At 45.3% G+C, this 26993-nt stretch overlaps 1 protein-coding gene across 3 annotated transcripts in view; it reads left to right on the top strand.

The window, feature by feature from the left end:
- The first annotated feature begins 482 nt into the window (after nucleotides 1-482).
- The window catches only part of KIF2A (kinesin family member 2A), a 41536-nt gene continuing 15025 nt past the window's right edge, over nucleotides 483-26993 (top strand). The window contains exons 1-9 of one of the 3 annotated variants that reach the window (XM_069962730.1): nucleotides 483-829; nucleotides 11782-11876; nucleotides 14328-14447; nucleotides 16002-16056; nucleotides 16450-16512; nucleotides 19164-19264; nucleotides 20851-20946; nucleotides 21080-21134; nucleotides 22001-22163. In XM_069962730.1, the coding sequence (XP_069818831.1) occupies nucleotides 769-829; nucleotides 11782-11876; nucleotides 14328-14447; nucleotides 16002-16056; nucleotides 16450-16512; nucleotides 19164-19264; nucleotides 20851-20946; nucleotides 21080-21134; nucleotides 22001-22163 (809 nt within the window). In that variant the 5' untranslated portion in view covers nucleotides 483-768. Of the gene's footprint in view, nucleotides 830-11781; nucleotides 11877-14327; nucleotides 14448-16001; nucleotides 16057-16446; nucleotides 16570-19163; nucleotides 19265-20850; nucleotides 20947-21079; nucleotides 21135-22000; nucleotides 22164-26993 lie in introns of all 3 variants that reach the window. The other 2 variants (XM_069962729.1, XM_069962728.1) reach the window with 2 other exon arrangements.

The following is a 26993-nucleotide window of genomic DNA, read 5'->3' as shown; positions in this document are numbered from 1 at the left end:
GCCTCCCCCTGTACCAGTCACTGTCACTACAGTGATGCCTCCCCCTGTGCCAGTCATTACACTGATGCCTGCCCCGTGCCAGTCACCTATTGTAAGACTCTCTTTGGCGCCCACAGCAACCAATCACAGCTCAGCTTTCATTTCTCATGTTGTTCTAGGAAAATGTAAGCTAGGCTGATTGGTTGCTATGGGCAACAAAGTGAATCTTACAATGTCTGTAGGCAGGCTTATAACATTTGTTTCTGCAATGCCCCCCACGCTTCATGATAAATATTAAGACTCCTCTTCGTCCTCAAATAGTTACACGTTCTGAATCCTCATTTTGTAGTAGTGTAATAAAAAAAAACTATGTGTGAACAGCGTCCCATCAGTAGGTAACGCGCACCCCCGTCAGTCTGCCGGACGCGCAGCCGCAGAAGAGTGCCGCTTAGCCCGCTAAGGTCCAGACTTTCTACTGCGCATGCACGGCTTTCTAGTAGCTCAGGTAGCGTCAGAACGCATGCGCGTTGCGGTTCCTCCTAGTTTCAGTTACGTCTCCTCCTCCTGTGGCAGTGAATGTGACCGGCAGAGGCGCCTCTTCGCCCGCACCCCACCTCCTCCAGAGCCCCGTCCCGTCCTCCCCTCCTCCTCCTGTTTCCCCGGCATCGCCTGGCGTCAGCTCTCCTCGTTTTTCAAACAATAACAGGCGGTGTGCGGCTACCGGGCGCGGGAGGGAGGCCGGCTACCGGCAGCGAAAAGGCACCGGGGTACGGAGGAGGAGGAGGCGGCATGGCAGCCAGCTTCGGCAAGATTCAGATTGGGATCTATGTGGAGATCAAGAGGAGCGATGGTGAGTGTGTGATCTCCATTCATTCGTGTGCCGGGGAGCCGCCATTGTGTTGGAGTCTCCCGGGGAGGGCTGGGCAGTCGCAGTGAGCGGAGGGAGAGAGGATGAGGATGACCATTGTCCCCGGGGCAGGGGGAGCCTAGGCCTGGGGCTGACCGAGGACCTGGTGCAGGCATGTGCTCAGATGGCGGAGGGGAGTGCTGCTGATGCCATGGCTACCAAGGAGTGTGGGGTGGCAGCCTTGGCATGGGGGTTCTGCCTTGCCAGTGTATAGGGGTGTATGCCATTAGAGATGCTGAGGCATGGGGTGGCTGCCATGGCACCGTCCGCCATGTGCAGTTTGACATGTGGGACTGCGTGAGACTGGCGAATCGCGGGGTGTCTGCGTGAGACTGGCGAATCGCGGGGTGTCTGCGTGAGACTGGCGAATCGCGGGGTGTCTGCTTGAGACTGGCGAATCGCGGGGTGTCTGCGTGAGACTGGCGAATGGCGGGGTGTCTGCGTGAGACTGGCGAATGGCGGGGTGTCTGCGTGAGACTGGCGAATGGCGGGGTGTCTGCGTGAGACTGGCGAATGGCGGGGTGTCTGCGTGAGACTGGCGAATGGCGGGGTGTCTGCGTGAGACTGGCGAATGGCGGGGTGTCTGCGTGAGATTGGCGAATGGCGGGGTGTCTGCGTGAGATTGGCGAATGGCGGGGTGTCTGCGTGAGACTGGCGAATGGCGGGGTGTCTGCGTGAGACTGGCGAATGGCGGGGTGTCTGCGTGAGACTGGCGAATGGCGGGGTGTCTGCGTGAGACTGGCGAATGGCGGGGTGTCTGCGTGAGACTGGCGAATGGCGGGGTGTCTGCGTGAGACTGGCGAATGGCGGGGTGTCTGCGTGAGACTGGCGAATGGCGGGGTGTCTGCGTGAGACTGGCGAATGGCGGGGTGTCTGCGTGAGACTGGCGAATGGCGAGGTGTCTGCGTGAGACTGGCGAATCGCGGGGTGTCTGCGTGAGACTGGCGAATCGCGGGGTGTCTGCTCGAGACTGGCGAATCGCGGGGTGTCTGCGTGAGACTGGCGAATCGCGGGGTGTCTGCGTGAGACTGGCGAATAGCGGGCGGTCTGCTCGAGACTGGCGAATCGCGGGGTGTCTGCTCGAGACTGGCGAATCGCGGGGTGTCTGCGTGAGAGTAGCCAAATTGTGAGGTGTCTGCGGGATACAGGCCTGAATCATAGGGTGTCTGTGGGATACGGGGCAGAGGTGTGGGGACTGCGTGAGATGGTGTGTGTGGTTTCTACGTTAGATGGGCTGAGGTGTGGGGTGTCTTCATTAGATGAAACATAAGGTGTCTGCGTGAGATGCGCCGAGGGGTTGGGTGTCTGCGTGAGATAGACCTAAATGTAGAGCCGTGTGCCATGGTGGTGGCCGCTGCCTATATATCTGATAGCATTCATAGAACCTGGTGCCCTGTGTGGGAATTTCTGTGGGTTCTTGGCACCTTGTACACGACTATACAGTTTTGTGCCTGTACAGTCACATATTCTTTCCTCAGCCTTGGTGCGGCCTCGCCATGGTATAGTATCTGGAGATGGTGCTAGGGACCATCACCTTATGATGCTGTAACAGTGCTAGTTTCACCTGTTTAACCCCTTGAGGTATAACTGCCTGGATAGAGTCCGTGCAGAGGATGGCGGGTCACAGCCGGAGAAGCTGTGAGGTGTATGTTGTGGTGTCACTTTCCCTAGCAACCAGCGCAGGCCAGAATAATGCCACAGCTGACAGACAGGCTCCACCTGGGAGGGCTCCTGGATGCAACGTCTCCGGTTTCCTTAACCCCTTCCTCCCTACATTACGACGTCTTTGTCTTTTGAACATTATTCCTCACCTTTTTTCCCTGCGTTTTGGTGCCGCTGCCTCTTTTCGCAGTCAGAGCACATGCAGGCAGGTCTCAGCACCCCGTATAGACGCAGCTGAATGATAGCTATTAACTCTGTGCGGCCCAGGAAGGTCTACAGTGCCGTATAATCTCCAATCCTCCCATGCTGTATTCTGCTGTACGCACCCCCCCCCCCCCCCCCCCCCCCCCGGTATAATCTATGTGCGAGCAGCGGATTTGCAGTTGCAGCACGTTGTGGTGACACGCTCCCCTCCTCTGTGAATGTTTTAGCTTATCATTGCCACAGTAACCGGGATCACTACAATGAATGAGGGAATTGTGTCAGCCGCTCTCTGTGTACGCTACAATGCTGCCTGGTGGGCTGAATGGGCTTGGCAGGCGTAACGTTTATCTTCTGCTGACGGGCCTAGGAGTTGTGGGTGCAAATCTGAGGGTATACCATAGCTTTTCTTTTTCCTTCCCATGGGATTGTGCTTGCACAGATCTATGAGAATGCTAAGAGCAGTAACTGGAGCCCCCCGCCTACCAGCCCTGAGTATCCCCCTCCTCCTTCCAGGGACGGAAGCTGAGATTCTCCTCCGTGGGGTGTGCAGTGCACTGCATCAGGATGCCCGGCCCTGCCTGCTGATTGGTCTGCCTTTCCTATCATCCTATCGCTGGCACTGCATACAAGTGCCAGGACTTGTTGCTATGGACAGATTGAGGGGTGACGCTTATGTTATAGGAGCACACAGTTCTTGAGCCTTATAATTCCAATGTAAAGCCATGACCTATGCTGATTAATCCATGACTATGCACTTTTACAGCAGGGAAGTGTGTCACCTTTATTATCCCTTGTCACAAAACTCAGGGCTTACAGGATGATGCCGGCTTCCTGTATTACCACATGGTGTCATACGCCGTGCACGTCACTTATTGGGTGGCAGTAAACTCTGCCTATGGAATGAACTTTTCTGCATAGTTGATAATTATATTTGCATAGTTTGTCATCTTTCTATAAAGCTGCTGTCTATAATGGACCTATGTCTATAAACTAGATGTCCATAACTCTAGCTATAAAACGGGAGCAATGACCTAAGCGCCATCCCTTATTGGTCTCTGCTCATTGATAAGGTGTTACCGGCTATGGTTGTACACCGCTGTGGAATATCTTGGCGCTATACAAGCAATAAGATACTAATATTTCCTCGACAAATCCCTCGATATATTTGAGAAGGGAGATAGATGTCATTCGGGGCCCTTGGACTACCCAATGTTCCTGACTGATCTGACAGGGTGTTAGTGTTTGATGCTGCTTGTGTGTACTGTGTTGTGTTTTACAGTACAGTCATTATCTGGAATAGTGTCATAATAAAGGCAAAGATTTTCTTAATGCTAAAGACGTCTCTTGGTGTGCCCGACTCTTCGGTGGTTAAAAAGTCACAGACTCTGATTTCATGTGTCATGTGCATCTGTATTAGGCCATGTTTGCAGACTATCACTATTACGCCATAATGCCACAGGTTTTGTCCTTTTTTTACACAAGTAACATTTGACAGCTTCTGATTATAATCCTAGTGGAGTAGCACACAGATGCGTCCTGCCCACATTCATACCCGGACAAGGCCTTAGAGTTGAAGGTCTTGCAGATTGCAACATTATTAAGTAACAGTAGTCTTGACTATTGTTTGTGAGACGGAGGCGTCATGTGATGAAAGGGCTGCTGAGAAGCCATGCCTAGCATACAAGGAAAACCTCACTTCTAGATAGTCAACTAAAGATCCTTTCACATGGGCAGACAGCTGCCTGATACTGGCATCCATCACCTATGTACAAGTCGATCAGTGTTCATTGACAGCCCACGGTAAATAGGCCACTTATTGGCGGTGAGCGTCTGCTGGAGCAATGGCTGGATCATTCATGTGGCCGCTCACTTCAGTCTTTGTCAGGAGGACATCCCCTGTGATTTATAGACCTGTGTGAACTGTGCACGCAGCTGACCAACCAGTGTTTCCGAGCCATTTACACCGGGCAGTAATTGCCCTAGGCAAAGCCGTGTCCACACATTGCATCTTTGATACATATTTCCTGTAAATTTTGGCCAAATTGTAGGAAATCACAATTCTCCCCCTTTAATGAGCCAGAGAGGCATGGTTGGGGGCACTGACATGCATCAGGCTGTGGTGCTCCTCACTGCTTGTAATCGCTGCCCTCTCTGTCCCTCCATCTATGATTGACAGGCAGAGGCACCATGTAACTATGAGTTTTACATGTTTTGAGCTCTCTCACTCCAGCAGTGACTTTGATGACTTGCCGCATGTGCACCTTAAAGGGGTAATCTAGGACTAGGAAAATATGGCTGCTTTCCTCCAGAAACAGCTCTAGTCTTGTGGCCAAGGGGGTGAGTCCATCATTTTCAGTGAAGTGAATATGAGGACAGAACAGGTGCAGGTTTTTGTTTTTTTTGCAATAAAGTAGCATTGGTTTTCCAAATCTTGGATAACCCTTTTAATGAAGATGCACTGCGTGTCTGCCTGTCAGTCATAGATAGAGGGGTGGAGAGGGCAGTGATTAGGAGTAGCCAGAGTCATTGCAACCCAGAACACTTCAGTGTCCTGGCCACATCTCTTTGGGTCTTCCCACAGGTAAGCAGTTTTGTTTGTTTTTTTGTCACAGAGGACCAATATACTAATTTCTATACAGTAATTTTCCTACTGACTGTTAGTCCCATTCACAATTTATCAGTTTTACAAAAACAAAGGGAAACTCCATGCACATGAACATATTAAGGATCTGTGCTGGATTCTTCCTTGGTGCACGTCTGTTTGTCTATGAGAACAGGTTTGTGCAAGGGAAATAATTACGTCATGTCCTGTAGTTTTTCCAATAGAAGATAGAGAAGACCTGAACATGCAGATCCATAAGGGAACAGTTTCAGTATTGTATGTACCGAGTAAATTTAAGTCAATGTACAACCAGTGTGGCAAGTCAGTATGTCTAAGGTCCATTTACAGGGAAAGATTATCTGACAAAGATTTGAAGCCAAAGCCAGGAACAGACAATAAACAAAGATCAGGTCATAAAAGAAAGACTGAGATTTCTCCTCTTTTCAAATCCATTTCTGGCTTTGGCAGATAATCTTTCTGTGTAAATGGACCCTAACTTGTTACTGCAATATAAAGTTTATTAAAGGGGTGTTCCAACTTACTCCCTATTCTGTACATAGGAGTATAAGTGTCAGATCACGCACGCATGCATGCTGCTAGTCCATTCATTGTCTATGGAGCTGCCAAATATAACTGAGCTCCATCCTTTGCTTTCTCAGGCAGCTCCGTATACAGGTCCTTCTAAAAAAATTAGCATATAGTGCTAAAGTTCATTATTTTCCATAATGTAATGATAAAAATTAAACTTGCATATAGTTTAGAATCATTGCACACCAACTGAAATATTTCAGGTCTTTTATTGTTTTAATACAGATGATTTTGGCATACAGCTCATAAAAACTCAAAAATCCTATCTCAAAAAATTAGCATATTTCATCCGACCAATAAAAGAAAACAGTTTTTAATAAAAAAAAAAGTCAACCTTCAAATAATTATGTTCAGTTATGCACTCAATACTTGGTCGGGAAATGACTGCTTCAATGCGGCGTGGCATGGAGGCAATCAGCCTGTGGCACTGCTCAGGTCTTATGGAGGCCCAGGATGCTTTGATAGCCGCCTTAAGCTCATCCAGAGTGTTGGTTCATGCGTCTCTCAACTTTCTCTTCACAATATCCCACAGATTCTCTATGGGGTTCAGGTCAGGAGAGTTGGCAGGCCAATTGAGCACACTAACACCATGGTCAGTAAACCATTTACCAGTGGTTTTGGCAGTTTTTCAGCCGATGGAAGCATGAAGTGCTCCAAAATCTCCTGATAGCTAGCTGCATTGACCCTGCCCTTGATAAAACACAGTGGACCAACACCTGCAGCTGACATGGTACCCCAGACCATCACTGACTGTGGGTACTTGACACTGGACTTCAGGCATTTTGGCATTTCCTTCTCCCCAGTCTTCCTCCAGACTCTGGCACCTTGATTTCCGAATGACTTGCAAAATTTGCTTTCATCAGAAAAAAGTACTTGGGACCACTGAGCAACAGTCCAGTGCTGCTTCTCTGTAGCCCAGGTCAGGCGCTTCTGCTGCTGTTTCTGGTTCAAAAGTGGCTTGACCTGGGGAATGCGGCACCTGTAGCCCATTTCCTGCACATGCCTGTGAACAGTGGCTCTGGATGTTTCTACTCCAGACTCAGTCCACTGCTTCCGCAGGTCCATCAAGGTCTGGAATCGGTGCTTCTCCACAATCTTCCTCAGGGTCCGGTCACCTCTTCTCGTTGTGCAGTGTTTTCTGCCACATTTTTTCCTTCCCACAGACTTCCCATTGAGGTGCCTTGATACAGCACTCTGGGAACAGCCTATTTGTTCAGAAATTTCTTTCTGGGTCTTACCCTCTTGCTTGAGGGTGTCAATGATGGCCTTCTGGACAGCAGTCAGGTCGGCAGTCTTACCCATGATGGCTGTTTGGAGTAATGAACCAGGCTGGTAGTTTTTAAAAGCCTCAGGTATCTTTTGCAGATGTTTAGAGTTAATTAGTTGATTCAGATGATTAGGTTAATAGCTCGTTTAGGGAACCTTTTCATGATATGCAAATTTTTTGAGATAGGATTTTTGGGTTTTCATGAGCTGTATGTCAAAATCATCAGAATTAAAACAATAAAAGACCTGAAATATTTCAGTTGGTGTGCAATGATTCTAAAATATATGAAAGTTTAATTTTTATCATTACATTATGGAAAATAATGAACTTTAGCACTATATGCTAATTTTTTGAGAAGGACCTGTACATTGGTGAAAATAACTATTTAATACACTGTAGATTTTGCAAGTTGTCCCACCTGCAAAGATGCCTCTTGGTTGGGTCTGTGTTCTTGTGGTTGTACTTATTCTTCTTCCTCCAAACACAGTGAGGGGAGTTGATACCAAAAAGTTCTATTTTGGTCTCATCTGGCCACATGACCTTCTCCCATATCTCCTTTGGACCGTCAAGATGGTGACTGGCGAACTTCCAACGGGCCTGGACATGTGCTGGGATGAGCAGGGGAACCTTGTGTTGATTTTATTCCATAAAGCATAGTGTGTTACTAACAGTATAATCTTTGAATCTTTGAGACTGTGGTCCCATTTCTCTTCAGGTCATTAACCAGGTCCTTCTGTGTAGTTCTGGGCTGATTTTTGAGGTTTTTTAGAATAAGCCTTACCCCATGAGACAAGATCTTGCATAGAGTCCCAGAGCGAGCAAGATTGATAGTTATCTTGTGTATCTTCCATCTCCTACTATTTGAGTTGTAGTCTTCTCGCCAAGCGGTTGGCTTATTGTCCTGTAGCTCATCCCAGTCTTGTGCAGGTCTACAATTTTGTCCCTGGTGTACCATGGTGGAGAGGCTGGAGTGTGATGGTGTGTGTGTGAACAGGTGTTTTTTTATATGAGTAACTAGTTCAAATAAGTACAATTAATACAGGGGATGAGTGCAGAGTAGGAAGAGTTTCTTAAAGCAAATGTACCATCAAGTACATCACTTTTTTTTTTCTTTTTTTTTTACCTCAATGGATTGGTGCCAGCGTGGGGATGCTGGCCCGGTCCTTTTTTTAAACTGAGCGGTTCAAAGAAAGGATTGCACCACCGTCCTCCCCAGGCCAGCGCCGATCCGTAAAGGTAAAACACCCAAGGGATGTACCTGATGGTAAATTTGTTTAAAAAAAAAAAACTGACAGGTCTGTGAGAGCCAGAGTTCTTGCTTTTTGGTAGGTGATCAAATACTTCATTTCATGCACTAAAATGCAAATTGATTATTTAAAAATTTAAATACAGTGGTGCCTTGGATTACAAACATAATTCGTTCCGGGGCCGTGCTTGTAATCCAAATCCACTCTTAAACCAAAGCAAATTTTCCCATAAGGAATCATAGAAATGCAGACAATTGGTTCCCCACCCCAAAAATAAGGATTTATTATTCTGAATAACATGTAAAACAAATGAAACAAACGTTCAGAAACAGCAGAATATGTGATATTATAAGTTACTGTACAGTAATGGAGAGGATGGGGCACACAAGGGTGGACAGAGACTGCAGGGAGCATGAAGGAATGAGCAGGACAGATGTGGGCACATACATGCAGCACTCTGTCTGGGGAGAGAGGGGTTACAGCTATGAGGAAATTACCTCCACAGTCCTGTCCCTGATGATTTGGAAAGTGAGGAAGACTTCCTGGGTCAGAGTACAGTGCTGTAGACCCCGCTATGCAGGCCATGCCCCTCCCCCACTCCCCTTCCCACCCAGTACAGGGAGCTCTTACACCAAAGCAATGCTCTTAAACCAAGTCATCATTTTGAAAAACTGTGAGCTCTTAAAACAAAACGCTCTTAAACCAAGGTACCACTGTAATGTGATTTTTTTTCTTGAAGTGAACCTATAATAAAAAGGTGAGAAAACTTCAAAATTTGTCATGTATCAAATACAAAATTTCCCACTGTACATTAAAGAGAGAGACTGGTGGCTTTATTCACAGTTAAAGGAGAAGTCCAGAGAAAGTGTTGGGGAGGATAAAGGAAATAACGTGCTCTTACCTCCCCGCTCCAGCGCTGGTGGCCACATACTGCCGCTTCCTGGTCTGAGCCTCTAACTGGCTGAGTGGACTGCACATGTCACAACCCGGGCCCCAGCTTAGGGTCCTATTACACTGAGCAATTTTTAATGATTAACGACTAATGATAAACGATTGCAAAGGAGATTGTTTATCGTTAACCTGAAATCCTTCACCATATTACACAGGACGATGGTCGTTAGTTATGATCGTTACTATGATCGTTATTGTGATTGTTTACTCCATCTGATCCCAGCAAAACAATGAACAATGTGCAATTACACTGAACGATTATTGTTTAAATTCGAACGATTTAACGATTTTTCGCACGATAATCGTCCGGTGTATTAGGGCCCTTACACCAGGAAGTGTCCGCTGGAGAGGTGAGAGCATTTTATTTCTTCTATCCTTTCCCACCCCAGCACTTAAAATTAAAGTTAGTTTAAAATATAGATTTGCCCGGACTTCTCCATTAAGATTCATCCTCATCCTGCAGCTCTTAGGGGGGGAGGGTCCAGTGGTCAGCTCAAAACACGGTCCAAAATACTGTGTGAACTTGGGGTAATTCTGTGTGCATGCAAGTTATGGTCCCATCATGGTAAACAAAGGGGTATGGAGAAAGGCAGAAGAAAAAATATTTTTTAAAGGAAGAAATAAAGTAGGGCTTGGTATGTGTGGAGATGCTTGCTACTAGATGGGTGTGCTGTAAGTGGCTGCTCCGCCACATAACATCCATATGCCCATGCAGGACGTATAGATAAGGATTGCTGCGACCCTGATTACTTTATATCCTGTTTGACCTTAATAACGTTCAAGTAGTCTATCTTGTTATATCCCTCTTTTCTCTATAGTCAGTAAGCTTCTGCTGGAGAAGCCCTTGTTATCTGGTGTATATATGTATGTGTGCGCTCATGCAAAGAACGTTTATCAGCATCTTGTCGGGATTTGATGTTGCCCATCGGAAATCAGATTTCTTTGACTATAATAACTTATATGGTGGAGGCTGATCATCTGTGCGGATGAACATGTGGGAGCCCAGACTGGTATCTGTGCCTGATGTGTCTGACGTCTCCACGCTGAAGACAAGTAGTAGTTAGATCCTAATTTTAGGTTGATGATTAGCGGTTTATCTTTATTCATGAAACAGTGATGGAGTTTTTGTTGTATTATCACTTTGTAGTTTCTCCAGCTAGATGGTGTCATCATGTCTGCTGCTTTAATGTACAATCCTATATAACTCGCCTGACCTGAGGAAGAGATCTGATCAATCTTGAAATGCATCGTCCTATACGCTGTCCAGTTCTTCTGTGAACAGTGTATATTCCCTGTGTATTTCTGTTCAGACCCTGGTTTTGCTTACATTTACACCAGGTTCACCATTATACTAATCTGATATTTGCTAAATCAGGTCACCTCTAACAATGCAGCTCTCAGGTTACGTACATAAATACCTGTTATCATATACAAGCACGTCACCTGTATAAACCTCAACAAAAAATATCTGGGTCTATTAGCCGCCCATACGGAGAACAGGGACGTGATTGTACATAGGGCCTGGGTGTGATCATGTGGCGTATTAAATATCCAGGAGGCAACCTGTTAGATCACTGATACAGTCAATTCATTTCTGCCTGGTGAATCATAGTTTTTGTGTCACACTTGCTATTTCTATGACATTGATAGCTATAATAAGTTCTGCGGGCTGATGATCCGACTGAGCATGCTTGCTAATATAAAGTGTGCCCTTACATTGTGGGGGCACCAGCTAGCTGCTGCTTGTGGGGGTCCTGGTTGCAGGGAGTCTACATGGGTATACAGATACATACCTGTATGTCTGAAGAGAATTGCAGTGTAAATGCACACATTAAAATTAGTGTGTGTTCATTATTAGGAATAAGTTGGCTGTATTCCTTTATAGGGCACACACTAAAGCAATAAGGTGGGAGTATCTGGAGGAGGTTATTGTTTCCACCCATGCCCCTGGATATTATTCCCATGCGAGCTGGCTGGCAAATGTTTCTATGAAGCATTACACCATGGTCATAAATGTGTTCCTATAACACATTATTATGGGGGTCCTGTGCGGGGACCTATCTCTACCATGAAATGTATTAGCACTAACAGGGTACACGTAACAGTAGAAATAGACAAACCCATCAAAAGTGCGTACAGTAGCTGTTTGCGTTACCACACAGCTGTACTCTTCTCTATTAAAAGAGTGCCCATTAGCTGTCCTCTCCCTGTACAAGTGCAGAAGTCTCTACTTGTCTTTCACAGTAAATAGGGGGGATTGACAGTTCTCGCACAGTTACAGTCTGTGAACCTCGCTGCCATTTATACATAGAAAATTTAGATAGTAAGTTTAGGCTTTCATTGACTTATCTAAACCTGCTCTCCTTTGTCTTAGGTCGAATTCATCAAGCCATGGTGACATCTCTGAATGAAGACAGCGAGAGCATCACGGTCGAGTGGATTGAAAATGGCGACACTAAAGGAAAAGAGGTAATACTGCCATTTTTCAGCTAGCAGTTTTCTAAACTTTTTTGTTGTGTATTTCCCTGCTGGGCACACACCTTTTGGAGGGGTTTTAGTGACTTTGCTACTTGTTTTATGTATGCATGCATTAGAGCAGCGCTTCTCAAACTTTTTCTACTGGAGCCTCACCCAACAGACCAAGGCAATGTCTGGGCCTCACCAGACTGTCCAAGAGGGTGCCTGGGCCTCACTATCTGTGGTGAAAGTCCATTTAAAAGCTGAAAATTATGCTAGGGCTAGCTTTCACCCATCTCCTAAGTTCTATATACTAATCAAGTACAAAATAAATTAATAATGTTGCTATAATTAAGATTTCTGCAAACAACAAAAGGACTGTGCAGATCATAGTTACTTTGTGAAAACTGGCTCCCCAGCTGGGCCTCACTAACAACTAGGGGGCGCCTCACTGGTGAGGCCCGCCTCAGTTTGAGAAGCACTGCATTAGAGGACAAGAGCTTGAGGTCCCTTTCCAGACCTTCTGCAGTTATGGGAAAACCAACTTGACTTGGGCCTGTACCAAACATTGCATCTTGGTAACCAAACATCATCTGGTAACCACTTCTCCATTATACTATCTGCTGAATATATCAGGCTCCTGCTATTCGTTCCTCGTCTGATCTCATTTTTTGTGTGTAAAATTTATTGCTATTGGTCGAACACTTTCCTTGTGTAAACGGGATGTGTGCCCGATAGCAATGAGGCCATGTAAGAGGACCCTTACTGTGGTTACTTGCAGAGGAGTTGGATTTACCATGTAGTAATCATTGGTAGTGAGGATTTGCAGTGACTTTTTGGGAAGTGAATGAAGACTAATGTAACTCGAGGGAAAGGTAGAGTAGCCTGCTGTGACTACCGGGAAAGTCAGTGGAGCCTCAGTTGGATACATAGAAATGTAGTAGCCTGTTGTGACTATTAGGGAAGTGGGCAGACCCGGCCGTGACTTCCTGGAGAAGTGAAAATGTCCAGGCTTTTTGCACATTTCCTTATTTGTAAAGGTAGCTGTTTCTGTTGATTTGTTGAAAGAAAAACATCCCATAAAAGCAGAAATTAAAGGTTACAGGTCATGTGTTCTATAAATAAGTTATATGCCCATAATCCTGCAGCTGCCTATCACAATAATGCATGCATTTAATGTATAGTCTTGTTGGTGTTACAATCTCCTGACGACATGAACGTAACCATAGACTTATACCCTACTATTACAAGGAAATCCTGCTCCTTGTATAATTGTAGCTGGGTGTTCTATGCTGTGCACATCAATGTTCAGGATCCTTCCCCTGTGAATTTACTTCCTACAACTGTATCATTGCTCACATCCTGTTCATCATGTGTAATGGTCAGACTAGATAGAAGTCCTGTAGACTAAGGAAACAGAGCTGTGAATGGACAAACGTGCAGGAAATAACATGGCTACCCATCCACAATGCCATACACTGATCCCCCTGCCGATCAGCCCTTTAAAGAGACTGCAGCACTCGCACAAGTTCTGTGCTATTAGTAGCCGTGGTGAAATATACTGTAGTGCCTTGCACTGTTTCTACTCCAAAAATAGAAATTAAAGGTGCGGCAAGATGAAACATCGAAGATGCTGCAGAGCTTGTACGAGCACTAGACAGCTTATTGGTGGATGTGCAGCGGTCAAGTAACCCCTTCAAAGGATAACTCTCATTTGAGCCAGGTGTCAGGATTCTAACTCAAAATCCCAGCAGCTACATTTTCCACAGCAAAAGCAAACACCATACGGAATTGCTAAAAGTACCATAGACTTGCATTGCAGTAGACTTGAATGGTGTTGCTAGTATTGGTTGTCCATGCATGATGGGAATTGTAGTTTTGCAGCAGCTGGAGCGCCAAAGGTTCCCCATTCCTACTTTAAAGAAACTCTTATCGGCCTCACCAGACCCAAGTTGCTGACAGTGTTATATAGGTGACAGCACCCTAGTGGACATAGTACCTCTAGTTTACCTGTTCATGTAACGGTCTGGCACGCCTAATCCCTGATTTCTCCTCCCTCCTGCATCCCAAGCTTGGGTAGGCACCATAGCTAGAAATGGCGCACACGCATTGACTGAAATAGGGAATGAGCCATGTCAGACTACAGCACGGCTGCAGAACCGCAACTCCTTTTATAGTCTTGATTACGGTAAGAAGACATGGATTACAGTTTGTTACATGGCCAGATAAACCAGAAGTACCATGTCCACTAGGGTGCTGTCAACCATATAACACTGTCAGGTCCGAGTGCTGCCAGATTCCCTTTAAGTCAGAATGATGACTTTTATGGCTTCTGTGAGCAGCAATCACTTTTGCAGATGTGGTCAACTTGCAATTCTCCTTTTGTGCATCTGATTTTACTGACTGTAATGCTATGGTTAATAAGGTATTCTTTTTTTTTTTTTTTTTTTTTTTTTCTCATAGATTGATTTGGAGAGTATATTCTCACTTAATCCTGATCTGGCTCCCGATGAAGAAATTGACCCCGGTCCCGAAATGCCTCCTCCTCCTACACCTACTACTAAGGTTAACAAAATTGTGAAGGTTGGTTGTGAGCATGTGTATTTGTGTAGTTCCTGAGTTTGCTAATGCCTATGGAGGTTTGTTTTATTGTCTGATTTCAAGGTTTACTTCTATTGTGTCCATATTGTTTCCCAAAAAGGGAATGTCACCACAGTACCCTACTTCATAGCCAGGATTTAGTGAGGCTGACAGCAGGTGACTGCACCACAGTTTTAATGATAGATAGATAGATACAAGAAAGTATGTTACCTTTCATTCACAAAGTTTTCTATTTTCCTTTCCCATGAATGGAGTGTTCTGGGCTTTTCATGGTAAAAACTTAGGCAATGACAATTACCAAAACGTAGATTGAAAAGGCCCATGCTTACCTTTTTAAAGGTGTTTTCCTAGGAGAGAATTTTTATTAAGGGATTAGGTTGCCTTAAAAATAAAAATGTACAGAGTATGCTCACCTTGCCTGATCATTCTTCACTGCCATTCCAGTGATGCCAGATTGCTCAATACTAAGGACTGTATTACACAGCCCAATGTACACCTGATGAACGTTCCAAGCTCTTGGAGAATTCCTTCAAAAATCATAATTTCCCAGGAGAGTTGAACATAATAAACAAGCGCTACTTACCTCTTCCTGTGCCTCCACAGCACCACATCTCAGGCTCCCAGACTCCCGGCAGAACTAATTTCCCCACCGAGTTGCAATGTTGTCACGACTCTTGACGTCCCTTTAGAAGGAGATCCAGAGCCTGGCAGGAATCTGAGTAGTAAGACAGTGTTGTGGAGGCACGGCGGGGGGGGGGGGGGGGAGGATTATGATTATGAAATTATGATTTTCTCTGGACTTCTTGTTTAATACCAAACTGGCAGGGTCACAGGAGTGATTCATATTATTCTTGCAGTCCCTCATATCATTTGTTGGCCACCTATCCCCTATTACACAGGGTTCTCGTTGACTTGTGGGAAATGTCTGCTCAGCCAATCTCTGCCTGATGTGGGACACTTCTACAGTCATTGATTGGTTGAGTTTACATTTCTGCATATCGGTGGTAAATGGCCAGCCTAGGCACCATCAGAGCGGCAGTGGTGAGAGATCAGCCAGATGGGTATGCATTAATTTTTTGTTTGTTTAATTCCACATCCTGGCAAACCCCTTTATATCCCCTCACTCCTCTATCACAGGTCTAATAGTTTCCCACCGTCCTTAGTTTACCTTGCTTGATCTGCACATGACTGCAACCAGTGTATTCTCCAGAACTGTCTGCCAACTTCATGACAAGTGGGTTGCTTATTGCACATGATAGGGACTTCTTAAGGCCTTTTTATATGGCTTGATTTGAGAGAGCAGGGAAATGTGCGGAACAGAAGTCTCAGGGAAGCTAAGGGAGTGTACATTGCATGGAGTAGTCTCTTTCTGTTTCACTTAATAGCTATAGCTAAATAGCTAAAACTACTAATATAACCCATCTTAATTACCCCCAAAACTTGACCAAAAAGTGCAGCTTCATCCGCGAGAGACATTACCTGAGGAGTGTTCATTGTTTTCTTCTGCTATTAACATTCTGTTCTCTCCTTCCCCAGAATCGGCGCACAGTGGGTCCACCTAAGAACGAAACTCCTGCGAGGGACAATAGAGGTAAAAGTCATCAGGCCTGTGCTGCTGAGAATGTGGCTGCTGGGCCACTGTAAGGAGATGTACTGTGTCGCAGTGGATTTCACACTAATAAAGTCTATTACACTCCATTCTCGCAGCAGGTTTTCATTGTGCTGCGAGAATATATAGTGCCATAGCCTCGTTATAAATAAAGCTGCGGGTAGGCGCATGACCCTCTGCTCCATTTATTCTCTATTGACCTGCCTCAGAGAGCAGAGTACAGCAGCTCTTTCCGGTGGCTCCATAGAGAATGAATGGAGCTGCAGGTCACTGCAAGGAGAACTGAGGTCGGACCCACAGCCAGCCCCCCTAGGGGACAAGTATTTTTAAATTACTTTCTCTAAATCTAATGTTTTGTTTTTTCCTTTGCAGCAGTCGGTTCAGCCCGGGTACGGCCAAGCCAACCAGTAGAACCGCCGGCCTCTGCACAGCAGAATGGTAGTGTTTCAGATATATCTCCAGATCAACCTGGAAAAAAGGACTTTGGCCCTCCTTGTATGTAACATATGTCTAGGATTGCTTCATACTATATGTGCACAATCCCACATGCTACTTAGAAGTCATAAAATCGCACACTGCGGACTCATGGGCCCGTACATAATGAAGCATCTTTTACGCTTTTTAATTTAATTTTTTTTTTTTTTTTTTTTTTTACCATGAACCTCCGTATGTACAGTAACGTTGCACTGATTTGCATGCAATTAATGCATTTTTTTTTTTTTTTTTTTGCATGTGCAATTTGCGATTTTATAGTAATTGTGATTGGGTCATGCACATTATCATCTGCAAGGAGCCATAGCTATATACAATGGAATGAATTGTACCAATCCTTTTTTCTGTATGCTTGATTTTTTTGCTGATCATACTCTGAATCATTTAGGCTGCGGTTAAATGGTGTTGGGTATTTGTCTAGTTAAAGATAGAAAACTGTGCTGGCTTGTCAAAAGCTTAGGCCCAGATTTATTAAAAACTCTGGTTTCCCATAGTGACATGTCACAGCCAACTTTATTTTACAAGAGGCTGAGGTGTGATTGCTTGCTGTGGAAAAATCAGACTGTTCAGTAAATGTGGGCCCTGGGGTCTACACACAGCAGAAGTTTCCTCTGGATTTCAATGCAGAACTGTGGATAATCTGCTGTAAAAGCCACACAGTTTACATGTGAATTTTGATGTTAAAAATCTGCTCTAAAAAAATAATAAAATATGCCATAACATGTACGGATGTGTGTATGGGGTCATAGAAATGAATGGGTCCGCAGGTCTGTAAATGCGCGCAGAATACACAAATGTGTGAAAGCGGCATAAGTATAGAACAAGCGGCCAGAAAGGCTTCACTTCCTGGCTTGCTGCAATCTACAACCAGTTGCAGGAGGGGCATCTCAAGCCAGTATATGCAGAGCACTGGGGGAATTCGCATTTGGTACTGCTGCAAATTTGACTTGTTCAGGTATTCTCCACAGTGTAATGCAGCACAAGCATGTAGATGTCACTTACAGATCCACAGGCTGCAGATGTTTCCATGTGTGGTGAGGATTGTCATACCAGGTTTTATTCCCTTCAGTGCAGTGTGAGCTAAATCCAAGCTGATTCCGCAGCTAAATTCACAGGCCACACTTGTGGGCTTTGCAGCAGATACGATGCAGGTCTGTGGTGGTGACATCTGTAGCAGAAAAATCCTGCCATGTCTGGTCCCCTTAAAGTGAACCCTGTAGATGTAATTTATGTGATCTAAAGAAGGTATCAGCCGCTAGGAGGTAAATTAACATCTTGTAACTGGGAAAGGCTTGCAGGTCCTTGTTACTCACTTTCTTGTCTGTGTTCCTGTGACTGGTTGTAGGTTCATACATTTTCTCTGTGGTTTTGAAGAAATGGTAATCATCTCAGTGACTAAGAGGGATTATTAATCCACTTATCATTCAGTATACTGTGTATACTAGAAGTTACTGATCCTGGCGTCTTCAGACCTGCTTAGTCACGGTTTAGCTGTAGGATGTCATGTAACCTCTGGATATAGCTTGGAGGGTTATACAAAGCTAAATGTCAGAAAAACCTGAATGTGTCAGAGGTTCACAGCCACAAAATAAGAGCCAATGTGCAGTGATGTATATTTGGAGCAGTGGCATAATCCCTGATGTGACAGCTAGGTAGACCTGTATGGAGCGCTGTTATGTCTCTCCTTTCATGGTTGGCATATACAATTTAACACACTGCTCTTTATAAAGCTTTTACAAGGAAACCACCTTAGCCCTGTTGTGATATCATAGACTTGAACATACTTTCTAGAGCATTGTATGTATAATGTGGAATTACTGTTGCAGTCATCTTATATTACTTCTCTTCCGGTTTTAGTTATACAGTAGTCTTTAGTCTATTCACTACTGATCATGACACCCAGTTCCCTGCTTGCCCGACATTTGGCCCCTCTTCTTGTGGCTGCGATTCTTCTCTGGGGTAGTATGATGTGTACTGTCCCCTTTGTACCAAAGGATTCACCATGCATATTTGTCACCCCTCTAAGTGAACTGGAAGTTCCTGGAGTGAGCACACTTGATTGGTTTATGTTTCCCTTTCATTTTAAGGGCACATTCGCATGTACTTAATGTGATACAGATTACATGTTGTGCATTTGATTCTGCAATTAAAAAAATAGCTGAAATTCACAGTGTGAAAACGGCAGCGGACTAAGTGAATGTACCTACAGGTTGTGTTTTCTGAACTCGCATAAATATTGCTCCATCAGTGGGGAGAGTGGACAGTCAGATTGCTAGAAGGCGCATTGGCCATCACTGTGACATATCTAGTCAGTATTCTATAGAAGTTTTCTGGTTGCAAATTCCTTAAGCTACATAATGTTAGGTTGGTAATATATAATGAATAGCAGCTGTGTCATGAAATGGGGTTAAGATGTTGTTCATGGCTGGGAATGGATGCTTCATTGGCTTTTTTGTCATCATTGTTTTCGCCAGGTGAGCTGTCATTGCAACACATGGTATTTGCTTTAAGATCTGGTGACAGAATATTTTCATTAGTTGAGAGTTTCTATTAATAATGCATCTGTCTAATATGATTCTTATCCCCTTCTATACCAGCCAGGAGAAAATCTAATTGTGTGAAAGAAGTAGAAAAGCTTCAGGAAAAGAGAGAGAAAAGACGGTTACAACAGCAGGAACTGCGGGAGAAGAGAGCTCTGGTGAGGAGAAGTAGAACAGACACTACAACACTACCCTGTATCTGGCATGCGTATAGTCATGTGTTTTTGTGTCACAACCTTGGCCACCGTTGTCAGATACTCCAAAATCTGTTTGTTTTAAACAGCGTTTTATTCTCTCCCTAAGGGCCCTATTCCACTGGACGATTATCGTTTGCATATCATTAACGATTAACGATCGCAAACGACCACTATTGCGAAAGACCTGAAAACGTTCACTCATTTCCATTGAACGATAATCGTTACTTATGATCGTAATTGCGATCGTTTTTTCTTCGCTATTTATTCGCTATTGCATTCGTATCTATTGCGAACGACCGAACGATGTCTTATTCAACGCGAACGATTTGCGAACGAGCAACGATAAAAATAGGTCCAGGTCTTATAAAGCGATCAACGATTTCTCGTTCGGTCGTTAATCGTTAACTGCATTTCAACCGAACGATTATCGTTTAGATTCGAACGATTTAACGATAATCTGAACGATAATCGTCCAGTGGAATAGGGCCCTTAAGCAATCCCCCCCCCCCCCCCACACACACACACACACACTGCAGGCTGGCATGTATACTTCACATTGATGATTGGTTTCCCACAGTGTGGCTTCATTCAGGTGGTACGGCAACATTTCGGTTTTGCTGGCAGTGGCGTCACAATTCTTCTGACCCTCTTCTTTCCCTAGAGACCCAGACTCTCCAATGCATCTCTATTAGAGCGTACTCATAGAAATGGCATTGAAGAGTCTGACTTCCGGCCTCCTTAGCTGCGGTCTGGGCGCTAGTGGGATCTAAATGCCGCCGTACCACCAGAATGAAGCTACGCCACAGGAAGCCGATCATCAATATTAAGTATACATGTCAGCCTGTAGGGGAAAATAAAAAAATAAAACAGACTGTTATCTTAAAGGGGTAGTCCACCAAAAAAATTTTTCTTTCAAATCAACTGCTACCATGAAGTGCCAGAGATTTGTAATTTACTTCTATTAAAAAATCTCAAGCCTTCCAGTACTTATCAGCTGCTGTATGCCCAACAGGAAGTTGTATTATTTCCAGTCTGGAGAGCAGGAGAGGTTTTCTGTGGGGATTTGCTCCTGCTTTGGACAGTTCCTGACATGGACAGAGGAGGTAACAGAGAGCACTGGGTCAGACAGGAAAGAAAACACCACTTCCTGCTGGACACACAGCAGCTGATAAGTACTGGAAGACTTAAGATTTTTTAATAGAAGTGAATTACAAATCTCTGGCACTTTATGGCACCAGTTGATTTGAAAGAAAAATTTTTTGGGTGGACTACCCCTTTAAGTGGAACCAAGCTGCAATGCAGCAAGGCAATGGTACAAGAGTGCTGCTCCAGGTGGAAGAAAGCTGCAGTGTTTTCCTGGATAAATGCCTTGAAAATGATACAGAAGTCCAAAGAACTTATACTTCATACATATGGTAATATATAAAGCTGCAAAAACTAAATCTAAGCATGTGATGGGAATGCTGGAAAGCTTTATTCCAGCATTTCCTGTGGAGTCACTGAACCATCTATAGTGTAAGCTAATGTGCTCTTTTCTCACATTTTAGGATGTTGATGCTACCAACCCAAACTATGAAATTATGTGCATGATAAAAGATTTCAGAGGAAGTTTGGATTACCGGCCCTTAACTACTGCAGATCCTGTAAGTTAGACTTCTACACCTGTACTATTCTTTGTCTCTGATATTTGTTCCCATTCTGAGGTGCGTTCTATAAAAATATAGTTTCGTATAGTTTTGGTCATACCCAAAAATGTTTTCATTTCTTTTTCTTCAGATTGATGAGCATCGGATATGTGTTTGTGTTAGGAAGCGCCCACTAAATAAGAAAGGTAAGTACTAACGTTTATAGACAATGTGGGTGTGATAAAAATGTGCTTTCACTTGTAGCTTGTTGCAGGGTTTTATACACACTATGAAACCCTTCTACCTTTATGCATGTGTATACGATTGCTTGCAGTTTTGATTAGTTTTTAGGTGGGAACATTGCATCTGGCACCTAGAGGGTGGCCATAGAATGCCTATCTTAAATGGGAAGCTGTCACCAAGACAATGCAATCTAATCTATCACCATCGTATTATAGAGCTGGAAGAACTGAGATTGATAAATTGATATATATCGTTGTTGGAAAAGATTCAGTATAACATGTTTATTGGAATCCCTGCTCATTTTGTGTTAAGGAGTCCAGTGGACATTGTCGCTCAATGGACAGAATGATCAGGGATTCCAATATACATTTTACAGGTTATACTGAATCTTTTCCCACAAAGGTATATATCAATCTGTTCAGATCCTTCTGCTCTATAACATGGTGGTGATAGCTCAGGTAGGATTTTCATGGTGACTGGTTCCCTTCAAATGCATGGGGATTCAGCTGGCCATCCAATAACTTCAGTCCTTCAGCACAGCACTCTATAAATGTAGGAGTGTGTATAGACTCTGTTCACACCTATGCTTTGTTCAGAGCCTCCGTTAGTCATCTATGATGGAAAGAATAGTTCAGTCTGCAGTGCTCTTCTTCCTATCTTCATGACAGAATGAAGGACCCTATTATAAGTCATTGTCCATCATGCGTACATCAGCATATGCAGTACAGTGAAGGGATAGGTGAATAAAAAGCCCTCACAGTGGACATACTGTAAAGACTGCATTCATTTTCTGTATTATGAAGTCTGATTGTCGCATTTGCTTTTACAGAGAACAGTGTAAAAGACTTGGATGTCATTACAATTCCTAGTAAAGACGTAGTAATGGTACATGAACCCAAGCAGAAAGTGGACCTCACCAGATTCTTAGAAAACCAAACGTTTCGCTTTGACTATGCCTTTGATGAAACTGCACCAAATGAAATGGTCTACAGGTATGGAACCAAGTAATCCCCTCCTTATCAAGTTGTCCTGGCTCACACTCCATAGCATAGCTGTATATACTAGAGGAGCCAAGCCCCCCCCCCTTTTTTTTTTTTATTGTATTGAGTAAATCCTCCTTCTCATAGACAATATAACTGTGGGTTTATGTACAAACATGCTTCCAAATCTCCACTGGCAGAACGCAGTAGGTTTACACTGCTGAGCTCGTGCTGCTATGGGGACACGGCTCCTCTGACAATTGTATTAGCCGCTACAGGGTCTGATCTTTGGTAACATGAAGCAGCAGGAGGGAGTGTTCACCGGTGCAGAACTCAGCACTGTGACCTCATGCTAGGCGTGTTCTGCTGAAGGAATTTTTGATGTCTTGGTTAAAGTTCTTATCTTCCTTTACATAACTTTATCATAGTATACTACGCTGTAGCTTATAGTTGTTTAAAGGGGTTCCAGTGCTACAAAAACATGGCCACTTTCTTTCAGAGACAACACGACTCTTGTCTCCAGTTCAGGTGCGGTTTGCAATTAAGCTCCATTCACTTCAATGGAACTGAGCTGCACAACCCCACCCAAGCTGGAGACAAGAGCGGGGCTGTCTCTGGAAGAAAGTGGCCATGTTTTTGAAGCGCTGGATAACCCCTTTAATGCAGTCTGTCTAATCCCTAAAGGAGTTCAGTATTTGAAATAGAGACTCCAGTGCTGCAAAACCATAGAAAAAGCTGGTCAGACTTTGTCTACTGTAGCATTTTCCTTTATGCCCTCTGCACCCTTAATTCAACTATAGGGTGTGCTTTACTTACTGTGCATGAGCTAGCAAAATTGGTACAGTATAAAAAGTCATTTAAAGGAGTATTCCAACAGCATATCCCTAGAATAGTTCCTCCTTCTGGAGAATGTTGGTCAGGTGTCCCAGCAGACTTCAAAGGGGAGGAGAAGCAAGGGAGAGTTTCATGCAGAGGGTCATGCATCAGATGTCCTTCTACAGGATACTCTAACCCCTTAGCGACCCATGACGTATCTGATATGTCATGGTGCCACGCCGGGACCCCACTCTGAACGGCGCTGATCCCGGCTTACATGCGCAGCCGGGCAGTGCCTCTATTAGCCGCCGCGGGTCCCGTTGCCGCGCCGGCTAATTAAGCCTCTAAGTGCAGCTGTCAAACCTGACAGCTGCACTTAGAGGCTTTCCTCCGTGCATCCCTGGTGACTAGTGGGACGGATCTCATCCCGCGATGCGATTGCAGGGGGGGAGATCCGTTCTTCTGCCTGTGCCGGGCCTCAGCATCGCAATGACACTGATCCTGGCTCGGCAATAGATTGCTATGGCCTGCAGCAGGCCATAGCAATCTCTGACCGATCTAATCGATCTTTGTGTATATACACAGCATTGATCTCTATGAGAGATCAGTGCTGTCTATATACAAGTCCCCCAGGGGGACTTCTAGTTAAAGTAAAAATAAAAGTAAAAATGTTTTATGTTTTTTAAGTTTTATTAATAAAAAAATCCCCTCCCCCATTAAAAGTCCAAATCACCCCCCTTTTCCCATTTTATAAATATAAATAAACAAATAAACATATTTAGTATCGCCGCGCGCGTAATCGCCTGAACTATTAAATTATCACATTCCTGATCTCGCACGGTAAACGGCGTCGGCGCAAAAAAAACTCAAGTGCAAAATTGCGCATTTTTGGTCGCATCAAATCCAGAAAAAAATGTAATAAAAAGTGTTCAAAAAGTTGTATATGCGCAATCAAGGTACCGATAGAAAGAACACATCATGGCGCAAAAAATTACACCTCACACAGCCCCATAGACCAAAGGATAAAAGCGCTGTAAGCATGGGAATTGAGCGATTTTTAAGGAACATATATCTGTTAACAATGGTTTGAATTTTTTACAAGCCATCAGATAATATAAAAGTTATACATGTTACATATCGTTATAATCGTAACGACTTGAGGAACATGCATAACCAGTCAGTTTTACCATAGGGTAAACGGCGTAAATGCGAAACCTAGGGCTGGGTGGTATACCGCAAAAATACAGATACCGTCACTGGCGTCGGTTAACCGACGTCAACTTAGCCAGGATGGTATCTGCGGTATTTCTGCTTTTCTATCTCCCTGTTAGAGTGCCCCCTCACTGCGCCCATCCTGTGACAGCGCCCCCCGCACACACGCACGCCGCCTGGCATTAGCGCTGTACATTATGTGCAGGGGCGCTAATATCAGAGCGGGAGGTGGTGGAGGAGCAGCAGTGTAAGAAGGCCCCGCCCCCCGCAAGTCCCGTCCAAGCGCCCGCCTTCCTTACCCGTCCGGTCCCGTCTGAGGCTCCTCACCTGTCCGATACCACCCCACCCCCAGCGGTCCAGTCCCGTCCGATGCCCCCCACTGGTCCCGTCCTGTCCGAGGCCCCCCACCTCTCCCCTCCGAGGCTCCTCCCCCACACACCCGGCCGGCGAACACTGGCCATGTTTTCCTGTGTGTGCAGGGACGCCGGCGTGTCAGAGCTGGAGGAGCAGCATTTGGGGGCGGCTGTCCTGTACTTCCCTAAGTAACAGTACAGGAGTGTAGCATAGGAGGAATGAATGGGCTGCAGCAGGCAGGATAAGTTATAGGAGACATCCTGCTGCAGCCCATTCATTCCTCCTATGCTACAGCCCTGTACTGTTACTAAGGGAACTACATTTCCCTGTATAGTAATACACCCCTATCCGCCGCCCTGTATAGTCATACACCCCTGTCCCCCCCGCCCTGTATAGTCATACACCCCTGTCCGTCCCCCCTGTATAGTCATACACCCCTGTCCGTCCCCCCCTGTATAGTCATACACCCCTGTCCGTCCCCCCCTGTATAGTCATACACCCCTGTCCGTCCCCCCCTGTATAGTCATACACCCCTGTCCGTCCCCCCCTGTATAGTCATACACCCCTGTCCGTCCCCCCCTGTATAGTCATACACCCCTGTCCGTCCCCCCTGTATAGTCATACACCCCTGTCCGTCCCCCCTGTATAGTCATACACCCCTGTCTGTCCCCCCTGTATAGTCATACACCCCTGTCCGTCCCCCCTGTATAGTCATACACCCCTGTCCGTCCCCCCTGTATAGTCATACACCCCTGTCCGTCCGCCCCCCCTGTATAGTCATACACCCCTGTCTGCCCCCCCCTGTATAGTCATACACCCCTGTCCCCCCTCGTATAGTCATACACCCCTGTCCACCCCCCCCCGTATAGTCATACACCCCTGTCCCCCCCCCCCCCCGCTGTATAGTCATACACCCCTGTCCGTCCCCCCTGTATAGTCATACACCCCTGTCAGTCCCCCCTGTATAGTCATACACCCCTGTCCGTCCCCCCTGTATAGTCATACACCCCTGTCCGTCCCCCCCTGTATAGTCATACACCCCTGTCCGTCCGCCCCCCTGTATAGTCATATACCCCTGTCTGCCCCCCCCCTGTATAGTCATACACCCCTGTCCCCCCTCGTATAGTCATACACCCCTGTCCACCCCCCCCCCCCCCCGTATAGTCATACACCCCTGTCCCCCCCCCCCCCCCCCCCCCGCTGTATAGTCATACACCCCTGTCCGTCCCCCCTGTATAGTCATACACCCCTGTCCGTCCCCCCTGTATAGTCATACACCCCTGTCCACCCCCCCCTGTATAGTCATACACCCCTGTCCGCCCACCCCGCCTGTATAGAGTCATACACCCCTATCCCCCCTGTATAGTCATACACCCCTGTCAGTCCCCCCTGTATAGTCATACACCCCTACCCCCCCTGTATAGTCATATACCCCTATCCCTCCTGTATAGTCATACACCCCTTTCCGCCCCCCGCCTGTATAGTCATACACCCCTGTCCACCCCCCTCCTCCCCGTATAGTCATACACCCCTATCCGCCCCCTGTATAGTCATACACCCCTGTCCGCCACCCCTGTATAGTCATGCTCAGTGAGTTTTTTACTTTTTTGATATTGACAGTTTTTCATAGCAAGTGGGTGTGGTTTGCAAAAAGGGGCGTGTCATAATTATCGTTCAGTTATCATTACCGCGGCTACATGTGCGATTAACCGCGATATTGATTTTGGCCCATATCGCCCAGCCCTAGCGAAACTCCCCAAAATCAAAACAAATTTCTTTTTTTTTTTTTTTTTCAATTTAACAGCGCAAATGATTTTTTTCCGTTTCCGCAGCATATGTTATGGAAAAATAATGCCTGTCATTGCAAAGTACAATTGGTTTCGCAAAAAATAAGCGCTCATATACGTCTCTAGGTGAAAAAATGCAAGCGCTATGAACTTTTAAACATAAAGTGGAAAAAGCAAAAGTGCAAAAATGAAAATTGGCTTTGACCTTAAGGGGTTAAAGAAGAAAATTATTATTATTTTTTTTATATAGTGCAGCATAGGCTATTATTAGATAATAATGTAGAGGTTCTTGTGCATGCTTTATGTGCACCTATTTTAGCTGATGTGGCATGCATGTGTTTATAGCCATTTTGATTACTAGTTTCTCTCTAATATGAATTCGTAATGCTGCCCACATTTCTCATGAAGCTTTGCAGAGAGAATGGAGTATCATCACTGCAGGTCTGATCTGATCCGACCCATACAACCAGTTGGTGACCTGCTGGGGCTCATAAGTGGGTTGATGTCAGTTCATATAATATGCAGTTTTGATGCATTTTCTTATTTATAGTGCATTTTTTTTAATGAACATTTTCAGAGACAGCAGCGTGTAAAGATAGAGCTGGGTGGTGAGCGGTTCGACCGGCCAGGAGGCATGTGATAGTTGACAGTGTCACCCTGTAGTTCACAGGAA

This window comes from Dendropsophus ebraccatus, chromosome 3 (assembly GCF_027789765.1).
Source record: "Dendropsophus ebraccatus isolate aDenEbr1 chromosome 3, aDenEbr1.pat, whole genome shotgun sequence".
NCBI lineage: Eukaryota > Metazoa > Chordata > Amphibia > Anura > Hylidae > Dendropsophus > Dendropsophus ebraccatus.
The sequence above is the reverse complement of the archived record's forward strand: the minus strand, read 5'-3'. Positions and strand labels throughout refer to the sequence as shown.